The 11,786-nt window shown below is 38.0% G+C and overlaps 1 protein-coding gene across 1 annotated transcript; it reads left to right on the top strand.

Moving 5' to 3' along the window:
• The first annotated feature begins 801 nt into the window (after positions 1–801).
• Positions 802–9,385, top strand: LOC103456580 (serine/arginine repetitive matrix protein 1). The gene is made up of 16 exons (XM_008396227.2): positions 802–1,109; positions 1,865–1,908; positions 2,440–2,504; positions 2,593–2,744; positions 2,914–2,971; positions 3,365–3,572; positions 3,686–3,772; positions 4,003–4,185; positions 4,316–4,956; positions 5,205–5,699; positions 6,046–6,604; positions 6,690–6,754; positions 7,651–7,791; positions 7,887–8,047; positions 8,133–8,223; positions 9,077–9,385. The coding sequence occupies exons 1-16, from the start codon at positions 1,086–1,088 to the stop codon at positions 9,157–9,159; spliced, it is 3,057 nt and encodes a 1,018-aa protein (XP_008394449.1). The 5' UTR covers positions 802–1,085; the 3' UTR covers positions 9,160–9,385.
• The last annotated feature ends 2,401 nt before the right edge of the window (positions 9,386–11,786 follow it).

Raw genomic sequence — 11,786 nt, forward strand, 5'->3', positions numbered from 1 at the left:
GAATAAAAAATACGTTTATTTTTATTGTTTTTATTCCCGGTGGCATGTTATGCCATTTTTTTTCTAGACATCTTTTATTATTTTTATATTAAGTCATTGCTAAAATAAAATGGCAAAATCTTTTATTTTGTAGGTCTTTTGCAATCTTTGGAAGATAAACATAAAATGAAACGTATTCAGGTTCTGGGTATTTGAATTATTAGACCTTAAAGCGAATGAAAACGACAACCGGAAGTAAACATTACATGCATTTCCATTTCTCTGCACAATTAATCTTTTTAGTGATATATTCAGTGATACGAACACGCAAAGCGCAAGAGATTTTATATCTAAAATGCACATCAGGAACAATAAAGCACACCTCAAGAATGCAGTAATAACTCAAATAATAAGATACAAGATAATAAGATACCTGGACATTTCTTTGAATGGTGGTTTATTCTCAGTCTTCATAATGTTTTGTAAACCCATAACAAAAACGGAAATGTAGCGATTACTTCTTCCAAACAAATGACAAACTGCTGCGCACCATATTAATCAACAGGGGGCAGTAAGTCAAAAAAATTGACGTGTAGTAGAAGAAGAACATTTTGGATGTGTTGTCAACCCTGAATCAAGTCTTCCAGACTACAAATCTCACAAATGAGACATAGATATTTTCAAAGTATAGAAATAAGTTCTGAAAGTCTATAAGTAAGTTTAAGGCAGCTAAGAAATTCCTAAAGTATAATTTCAGAGGACAAACTGGATGTTAAAGTGAATAGGATTTCAAACACCGTTACCTGTAAGACCTAACGCAGGGTAAATAAGTGTCGGGTTTCTGCGCGGGGTATTTACAAATATTCAACAGCGCCATTTTTTCTGGGACTGCTTATTAGAGTGAAAAAGTTGATAAAATACTTCTTTCACTTGCTTATATTAATCTAATTGCCGTTTGAGTAGCTCATTAGAACATACTTAGTAGGCTAAATAAAAAAATTAACAGTTGGACTTGAAATGAAAACTACCGTTAGCTGTTAACTTTTGCATCGACAGATGTACCAAACGTCGTCGCAGTTTAAAACACTGACAACTGGCAGACTAAAATGGAGTCCAAGTATCCGACTTTGGTGAGTTATGGCTTGTTTTCTTGCTCTTTTTTTTGTCTTCATCACCTATCCGAAGAAGGAGGGCTGCAAACTATCATGGGTCTGCTCTTACCACAACTGTGATAGTAGTAGTTAACGAGTGTTGTATTAGAAATTCCCTCTTGAAATTCCCTGTTGTATTAGAAGTACCTCTCTGTGACTATTTGGCTAAAACGGCAAAACCATAATAATTCCATTCTAAATCCACCCGATGTGGAACCAGGCTGTTCCCGTCATACTTAATGATCCAACTACTTTCATTGATATTTCAGTGATCCTGAGAGCTCTCATACTATGTTTTCTTTAAATATGTTTGTGGTTGTAGTTATAACAATCGAGGCTCAATTATAAGTAATCTGCAAAAGTGGGATATTTTGAGTAGAGGTTGCTGTTTTAAAATTCAGGTTGCACTTTTCAGGTTTTTATTTGTTAAAAGTGCAACCGAAAAGTATGTATCATTCTTATTCCACAGCAAAATTGTCCTCTACCTCCTTTAGCTATGTGTGATTTAAGTCTAATGAAATACATTGAGGTTTGCGGCTGTGTTGTGATTTCTAAAGTCGGTGTAAATATTTCCTCCAGTGTACACTGGGTCAAATGATTGGATTCATTTTTAGGATTCTTTATTACCTGACTGGTCTAAGTGGTATATTATTTGCTGGTCTTATAATCTTTTTGTAAATAAACAGTTTTGTAGTAGTTGGTGTTGAAAACTGATGAACTTTTTCTGTTCTCAGAGGAGACCAAGGAGGAAACTGTGCTACATTACAGAGAAGAAAAGGTACTTATCTGCTTCTATAGTTGTTTATTAGACTAGTTGTGAAATTTGTTCTTAAGAGTTTCTAGATCATTTTAGTCTCGTGTAACTAACCAACATTTACATTTAGGAAGCATTGATCACATCTGACTTATCTGTTTAGGTTAGACATATTTACATTATGAATTGGATTCTGTCTCGGTGTGGATTTTTCAGGTTAACTTTCTTGAATGTAATTTCACAAGCTGTGATTAAAAAAAGAGATATGTGACATGTTTTCCTCTGAAAGTTTAGCTGTGCATCACCACTTAAACTTGTTATATTAAATGTATCAAAAGAGCTTATATCATGATGAATGCAACAACATGGATGCTTGAACAAAGATATTGTTAAAAATCTTTATTTTTACTTCTTGGAAGAATGAATGAATTTCATTGGATATTTGTTCATTTAAAGTTAAAGAAACTTCAATCAAGCACATTTATTGGCAACGTTTCTTTTAAATATTTGCTTGGAAATGTAATTTTTAACTTTCCCCTGAACTTTCTGTTTCAGTTTGTCTAATCAGTGGGCAGAATCATTCACATACGAGGACGTCGACAAGATGTTTGATGACATAGGTGATTGTTCACCTTTGTACACTTGTGTCATTGTGTTTAGAAGTTTAAGCCTGTGCAATAATTAGAATTTGTTTTTTCTTTTTCACAGATGTGTGTGTACTTGAGCCACACCCACCGTCTGTTTTGTTTCAGAGTTCTGGCTCTGGGACAAACTACAGTGAAGGATCCATGTCTCCAGTCCCACAAGAAGAACACCCAGTTGAAGAACTTGCAGAATACCAAATCTCCTTGTACCATCAAGTTAGTACAGTGATGATTGTAGAGGCTATAGAGCATAATCTCATAGTTTCTGATGCTTTAGTTTTATAATGTACAGACTCGGCACTTGGATGTTTGTTTAGACTTCATGTACTTTACTTTAACTGACACCACTTAGTTTAATAAAAAAAAATTTTTAATTCCTTTTTAGGCTCCCAATGGACATGTTCAGATTCCTGCAAGCTCACCAATACTTAATCTGGACACTGGTAAGATTTTCATCTAGTAAAGTGTAAAGCACATGTAAAACAACAATAGCTGGCAGGAGTGATTCATAATTACACCAAAAATCATAAACGAGTAATAAATGGAAGACATTAAATGTTTAGAACAGTGTTTTTCAACCCTTGTCCTCAAGGCACAATGCCCTGCATGTTTTAGGCATTTCCCTACTTCAGCACAGATGATTTTAATTGATGGCTGATTAACTGGCTTTTGCTGAACTCCAATCATCTGAATGGGGTGTGTTGAAGCAGGACAACATCTAAAACATGCAGGTCAGGGTTGGGAAACACTGGTTTAGAAGGTCTTTGTTTGTGCCCTATCATCATGTTTTGTTTTGTTTTTTTAAATAATGTGGAGCTCTTTTGTTTTATTTACAGATCCGGCTTTCCCGTTTGAAGCACACAGGCCGATTAAGACGTCTAGTCCCATAGAACACAATCCAGAGAAAGAGACAACGAAGAATCTGGAGGAGGATGATGATGGTGTGACCCAGATTCCATTTAACGGTGAAGAGAAAACAGAAGAACCTGAAGCCGACCCTGTTCCCATCCAGAAGCCTCAGTGCAATGGACAAGTAGCTGAGGAGTACGAGAATTTGTTTTATTTCCTTCTACAAAAACATCATTGAGATAAATTAAGAGTTTTTATTTGTTACTTTTTTGTGTTTTTTAATTTGTTTTAATTATTTTTATGTACAGGCCTGATGATTGGGAACTGGAGTCACCTTCAACCAGGATTGTCCTGACCAAAGTGTCCGGTCACAGAGCAGTGGTCCAAAATCCAAGGTAAGCTTTTTTTTTGTATTGAATACTTAGCTTTTTCCCAAATAATGTTGCAATTACATGCTGAAAGATGTTAACTGTCTATGTAGCACTGATAAAGTTGTATTTTGGTTTATTTTTCCCCAACAGTACAAATTAAAAAGTAATTCTACATCTCTGGAAACAGGATATTGTGTTCTCATTAATAATTTTTGTGAAACGATTGAGTATTTCCTGTTTTGTGTGTTCAACAGCAACGATGAAAACATCAAGGATTCAGTTCAAAAAGTGAGAGTAGAGCCTGAAGTTGCTCCTTCTTCCAAAACGTCCAGCTTGGTCTCCACTCAGCCGCCTGCAGAACCTTCTTCACATGTGAAAAGGGACATGAATGGCTTCCTGAAGCAGATCCAGCTGGCGAGAAAATCCAAACCATTATGGTAAACTGAGATAAAATCACACCGTAGTAATCTATTTCAGTGGATTAATGTTACAATCAAATCTTTAGCCTTATTTAAATGTATTGTTTTTCATTTTACAAATAAATGACACTCTTGTGTGCTTTTTAAGTTCCAAGAAAACTCCAGTCAAAGCACAGCCTCGACCTCCGCTTCCTCCGGAGCCAGAGGACGATTTTCTGATTCTAGAAGAGGATTCGCTGCTTTGGTTTTCCATCCCAAGTAAAAGTGGCTTGAGTAAGAAAGAGAGGCTGAGCAAGAACTCCAGCGCTGATAGAGAGAGCTCAACAGACAAGGGAACAAATGAGGGTCCCATCGAGGTTTCACAGAAACAAAAGAAAGGCGAAATGGCCCAAAACAAACTGGACAGTCAGGCTGTTAATCAAAGAACGAAGAAGAAGAAAGGGAAAAAGAAAAACCATGAGGTGGTGGAGTCTGATGATAACAAAGGAGATTTCCTCAGCCACCCAGATGTTCCTGCAGACGACTTTGTTGAGCAGGAGAAACCAAACAAGAAAAAACGGCAAAAGAAAGTTTCATCAGAACAGACGGACGAGTCGGAACATCAACCCAAAGGAAAAACAAATGTGGAACCGGAAAAAGAACCTGCCCGGAATTTAAAAGGTTCGACGAACTCATTAAATGAGCAGAGAAGCCAGACGGAAAGATCTGAAGATGTGCAGGAGGCAGGAACTGATGATGTTTTTAGAGAAGAACGTCAGGAGCAGATCGTTCAGGAGGCAGCAGAAACGGGTAAGGGCATCATCTCAGCTGGCGTTGAATTTTCTGAAACTTATTGTTTGGTTAGTTTTTCTGTCTGTTTACGCTTTACTCATTTTAAATATTAATTCTGCTAAACTTTAATATTAATACTTGATCTAGGCTATTGTGCGTTTAGAATGCATCATGCTAAATCCTTTTGTCTTGTAACTCAAGCAGCATGTGTATGAATACATGTACAAGGTGTTAATGGCGTTTCTCGTTTCTTTGCTACCCTGCAGACAAAGACATAAAGTCTGAAGCAAACAGAGAGGTCAAGCAAGAAAAGAAATCAGCTACATCCTCAAGCAGTTCCTCTAAAGAGGCCCAGCTTTCTCGAAAGAGGAAAAAGCAGCAGCCTGGAGATTTGTGGGTGAGCTCCCCTGCGAACCCAGAGCAAGCAGAAAGCCCCCAACCCCACAAAAAGTCCAAACTGAAGAGCAAAGAGCCTAGCTCAGCTGTACCTTCGACTGTTAAGAACAAGAAAGACAAAGCGCCGGCAAGGAGAAACTCCAAAGAGCCCACAAAGTCATCCAGCGATGACACCAATGAAGTTAAGGAGAGTAAAAAGAAACCGCCTAAAAGGAGAAATGCAAGAGACGTGAAGAATAAAGAAACGGCAGAAAAACACCGTAGAGCTGTGGCAGAGCTGGAGGAGCAGCAGATCCCCGATCAGCAGCTGGATGAGCATTCAAGCCCCTTGGTCTTTTCAAAGAGAGACCACATCCTCAACTCACGTAAGAACACAAGAGCTAGAAAGTCCTCAGATTCTTAACACGAACAACTGCTATAAATACTGACTGATAGGCTGATTCTAAATCTCTACTATTTCTACAGCTACACTCGAAGCCAAATTTGCATTGTGTTGTTTTATCACTTGTAAAAGTAGGGGTAGTTTACGTTCTGACTTAATTCAAAAGCTGCCAGAAATATCAAAGTTGTATCTTTGAAAGTCAACTCAGCTTTATCCTATTTACTTTACTGCATGCTAGTTTGATTTTGGAAGTAGCCTAAATTGGAAACAGTAGTGGCATTCAAGTGTCCTAAAACTGGAAATAACTGTTGAATGTACTTTTGTTGTAGGAGGTGAGCCGTTTCAAAAAGTCTATCATCACAGCTCCACTCCTGCATCTCAGACGTGTCAGCAAAAGGAGCAGCTGAGGGAAACCGAACCAACAAAACGTAGGAGGAAGCCACCGAGTGATTGGTGGGCAGTCACCAAGTCCGATGATTTGGAAACCATCGACCCGCAGCCTCCCCTAAACGAACCCAAACCTCAGCAGAAGTGGGAGAAGCGGCCAAAGCAGTCACCATTCAGACTCGGCGCTCCCAAAAACGGCAATGTTGCGTCAAAAACACCAGGGGGAGCTCCAGAGGCTCCTGTGAAGCCTCTGTCTGCTCCAAAGGTTTCCAAACGCTCTCTTGCAACATTTAAAGACCCTTCAGTCGTGGTCACCAACAGACTCGTGCATCAGTGTAAAATGCGTAATGTCATGTCGCAGCCTTCAGTGGAGAACGCTGATACTGGCCCTATAACAGGCAGCAGGCCTGATGCAGACATGCACAGTGGGGGGGATGTGGATGAATGCACACAGCCCGACCAGGAGGCCTCACAGGACAGACAGTGTCAGGCTGAGGACACGTAAGGAAGAACCTAAATTACTCCATCTGTCTTTACTGTCACCCCGGGTTTGTTGTGACTTTTTTTTTTTTTTTTCTTTTTACAGGTTTAGAGTCTTCAGAAGTGGACCGTCCTCCATGATTGACCTGGAAAAGTGTGACAATGACACGAGTACGTTTAAATCTTGTAATAGTTTTCACTATATCTTTATTGTCTGCTGATTTTCAATCGGCACATAGAATGACATATTTACAAGTTTCAACAGTTGATGAGTATAAAGGAAAGACAATTTTAATGGTTTCTCAAGTCTTCATTGCTGACTTTTGAACAGTAATTGCATCACTATCTGTTGTCACTGCACTTCTTATTAGGGACTGAAAGGACGTGTAATCGCACATATATGAGAACCATAATGTTTTCAGTAACCAAAGCAGCTGGAAATGTTTTGAGGCTGTATCAAGAACAATTGGAGATCTCATAGAAAACTCCGTGAGTGAGCTTCAGAGAGGAAGACACAGGACTCTAAGCAACTAAAGACGGGATTTTTCTCGATATTTTCAGAAACGTTATACACATTACTTAAAGAGTCATTTATTTAAATCCTTTTTGCACATATTTAATTATGTGAAAGGATGCCGAAATGCTCAACCTTTAATTCAGATTCAGTGAAACCTTTTTGGTCCACATCTCAGGTTGTACCTCTCTGCTGCAGAGATTGGGAAGATTACTTTCCCCGCTGGCTCAGTGGAGAGCAGTGGTTCGCCGTTGAATTAATCAGACGACTTCACCACATTTCACTGTCGCTCTCGTCGGGCTAAAAATGTGGGCGTCCACACTGCAATATTTACACCGAGTCCCTGCAGCTCCTGAGGGGAATTAAAAATGCAGGACCTGGGGTTTTGACTCCGGGGTGTGTTGCTCACATCGACAAGTTTTACCGCTAATGTTTTTCCATTAACCTCACTTCCATCGAATGTTACGGCTTCCGAAGAGACATTTTTCTGACTAATTGCCTTCTGTGTTTCAATTTCTTTTTCCTATATCTCTCATTTCCTTGTGTGTTCCAGATCTGCCGTCATCCAGGGTCCACACCGTGCTGTCTGTGTCAGATTTCTGTGCCTCCCCTCTCAAACCCTTGACCTTACAGTCAAAGGACAAGGAAAACATCACTGAATGGTTCCAGAGCCTCTGGACCGTGGAGGCTGACGGTAAGAAGATCTTGTGACGCAACGGTTACTATTTAGGATTGAAATACAATTTTCATTTATAGTGAAGGACAAAATTTGACGTATTCCTGCTGCAGGTGACACTACAATCACTCCTGACCAGTTTCAGTGGTACTTCTACCAAAACGGTGCCTTGGGTATCCAGGAGGATTTCGCCTGCAGCTCCTTCTGCGCTGGAAAGCTGCTGATGGGCTCCTACACGAAGAAACCCCTCTGGGTGGATCACAGTGCAACAACAGTCAGTGCACTTCCACCTCACCTTTCCACCTTTGAGAATATCAGGCCCCTTATTTCTAATTTCTTTCTTTTTTTATCTTTTAAAGATTTTTAACTTATTAACGAGCTCGGTGAAGGTCACCGTCGACGGCAGCGTTTCTCGCTACAGCTCTGGACAAGCTTTTGTGGTGGAGTGTGGTAAGAATAACCATGTTGTCACTTTTGCAGAGTTAAGGCGTGAATAAAGTTCTTTTTTTCTTTAATCGTGTAATCAAATTAGAACATTGTGTTTTTGGACATTAAAAATATTCAAATTTAATTTTAGGAATACTGAGAGATGGGAGGAAAACTGCTTCAAGTTTTCTGTAAATGTTAAAAATGTAAACGTTTTTATGTCTAAATGAAGACACCCACTTTTTTTCTCCAGCAAGATGCTAAATCTCCAAAAACCCTAAAGTGTCACCATAGAACCTAAAACTGGCTGTTTTAGGTTCTATGGTTGATGTGAAACTTCACAGTCTGAACAATCAGAGTGCACAAGTTGAAGGAAACATTTACTCTCTCAGAAAAACATGAGGATCAGACTAAAGATTGCCAGAAAGATCATACACAAAGACCAGAATGTCTGGAATAATGTTCATGTAACAAATTAGTCTCAAATTAATTTATTTGAACAAGACAGGAGATGTGTGGCATAAACTAAATACAACATTCCAAGAAAGTAACTTGATACCATTTGATTAGCGTGGAGGTGGACAGCTGCAGGAAGCATCTTTCTGAAGATATTTCAACCAAACGGAAATTACACTAACTACTAAAGATAACATTACACATTATCTTTTTATTCAATCAGTAAAACAAGATTAATTACAGCGTTTACCTGCAGTTAAATTACTTCCTTAATTAATTATAGATAAAAATCAAATTGGTATCAATATATTAAAATTTCTATATAAAATAAATATTTAATAGTGTTCTTGTTAATTCGCCTTGCGGTATGGCTTTATTCGTTTTTTTAGCTAATATTTTTGCCTAACTGTTATTCTTGCAGGACGGGCCTACAGCATCCAAAACGTCAACGCACAACCAGCTGTTCTGTACTTCACCAGGATGTTAGCAGATAGTTTGGACTGAAGATGTTCTAGTCATACCGTTTAAATGGAAACTCCAAATGTCTGTGTGTGCTGTAAAAAAAAAAAAAAAAAAAAAAAAAAAAAAGCTTGATGATTTGATCTGATATTATTTAAAAATGTGAGCTGTAAATACCAATTTTGTTCAAAGAAATTTACCAAAAAATTGAGGCAAGACCTTTTTTTAAACATGTAGCAATTTGTTAGATTCTGCTTAAGAAAAAAAAAAATGTAAATAAAGTTGCATTCACTCTGTATTGCTTTGCCAATTATTTTTTTTCATTTGTTTTCTGGTTTCACATGTGGTTCCTTTAGCTAAACGTAACATAGAACTGCAAGCTTTTGACATTAATAGAAACAACTGATTCATGGGATGTATTTTTATTATGAGTTTTGTAATTACTACTAAGAGTAATGATGCCAAATCCACCTTTTTCTCTTTAATTTTGCATTTTAGTGACGGAAACAAAAAAGGGAAAACAATTAAAGAACATAGTTGTGAAACTATTGTAGTTGAAAAATATTTGTATATATTACAATGTGTTGAAGTAACATTTACTTCAATTTGGAGTCAAATTTTTTTTTTGTATGAATGTAACAATTTAATATTCTATTATTTGTCCTCTTTTAACCACTTGTATTCCTCTTTAAAATACTTTGTATAACCAAAGGAATGTCTGGCTGGATTCATCATTAATTGGTCAAAGATCTTTGAAATGTAATGTAACATTTATCCAACATTTAAAGTAGAAAAATTGTAGCCAGTTTGCAGAAGTTTAAAAAAGTTCCTATAGAATCATAGTAACAAAAATGTATTCCAGCTAATGTTGCTAAGATACAATTTAATTTATCTCTTTAAATGAATTTATTTAGAAAGGCACAAAATGCATTAATAAGTTAAATGTGAGTTTATTGACAGCTTAGCTTACATCCTGTGCTAACATTGGAAAAAAAAAGACACCATCCAGTAAAGAAAGAAAAGGCAACACAATAGTTAAATATAAAAGGAATAAAATACAGGCATACACAAGAAACATTTGCAAGTGTAAGGAGATGGGTGCACAGTGGTGCAGTTGGTAGAGCTGTTGCCTTGCAGCAAGAAGATTCTGGGTTCGATTCCCGGCCCCAGTCTTTCTGCATGAAGTTTGCATGTTCTCCCTGTGCATGCGTGGGTTTTCTCCGGGTACTCCGGTTTCCTCCCACAGTCCAAATACATGACTGTCAGGTTAATTGGCCTCTCCAAATTGCCCCTAGGTGTGAGTGTGTGTGCATGGTTGTTTGTCCTGTGTGTCTCTGTGTTGCCCTGCGACAAACTGGCGACCTGTCCTGGGTGAACCCCGCCTCTCGCCCGGAACGTTAGCTGGAGATGGGCACCAGCATTCCTCCCGACCCCACTAAGGGACAAGGGTGTTAAGAAGATGGATGGATGGAAGTGTAAGGAGACATACAAAAATATCTAATGATGGATCTAAGGTGAAGGAGATGAAGATTAAATGGAAGATTGCATTACAGAAAACCATGGATTCGAAGTTTTAAAAGAAAATAACTTTACAAATCCTCCATAAAGTTTTATTTATCATCATTCAGTGCTGCTAAGGGTCTTTCATGTAGCCTTGGCTTGTGAATGCTTTCAGAGTTGCTCTTCTACTGACTTTACGGTACTCTGTACTGTTTGGGAGTCATAAGTCTTTTTACAGGCCTTCCTCGTCATCTCTGGGCCTAATACCAGTAACATCTGTCCTCATTTTTGTCCAGTCCTTCTCGTAAAGCCGCTTCTAACAAGTACAGCTAGCAAACACCATGACAGCTTATTTGTGGTTGATTATTTCTTTGTTGCTTCAGTTCTAGGCAATAAATCTCGCAAAGCCTGTTTATTTATTTTTGAAAATGGCTGCATTTGTAAGGAAGATGTGCTTGCGAGTTTCACTCATCAAACATGCCAAATCCTCTCTGCCAAGGCTAAACACCTTATTCTGTTATTGACTCTTGTTTATTGGATTAGATGATTACAGTTTGAAGAAACGAACCTGTTGGTAATTAAATTGTTTTTTCATTTAGCAAACGGACAGGTCTGAAGTGAGGAGGTTCCATTTCAAATATGGCACCATTTAAGGACAAATTAGCTATTTTTTTCTTCAGGGGAATAACATTTATTGCCAGCAAATGCTAAAACAAAGATAAATGATCAACCAAACATATTCTTATTTCTGTACAAATGTTTTTCAGATGGATCACAGATGCTACAAAGTCACTCAACATTGGGTTCAAAAAGCTCTTTTCTGTTGCAAGTCACTACAGGAATGCAGCTAATGCTCAGTAAACAGCGGAACTTATCATCTTACAGTTTAATTTTGAGCCAGAAAATTCTTTGACCCCAATATGACCTCCACTCATTGCTGCCCCAGGTTTTATCTACACTATCTTAAAAAGTATTATTTACAAAGAGACTTTTTGTCAGTTTCACCATTTCAGTTATTAGCAGGGGTCAAAATAGTTTTAAATTCTTGGGGGTACTATGAAAAATTAATAAATAAATTATATATATAAATTCCCTTCTCACCCTCCGCGGGTGGTCTGTTTCATCCTCTGAGCTCGGGTCCTCTACCAGAGGCCTGGGAGCTTGAGGGTTCT

Source organism: Poecilia reticulata, linkage group LG20 (genome assembly GCF_000633615.1).
Source record: "Poecilia reticulata strain Guanapo linkage group LG20, Guppy_female_1.0+MT, whole genome shotgun sequence".
In the NCBI taxonomy this organism is placed as follows: Eukaryota; Metazoa; Chordata; class Actinopteri; order Cyprinodontiformes; family Poeciliidae; genus Poecilia; species Poecilia reticulata.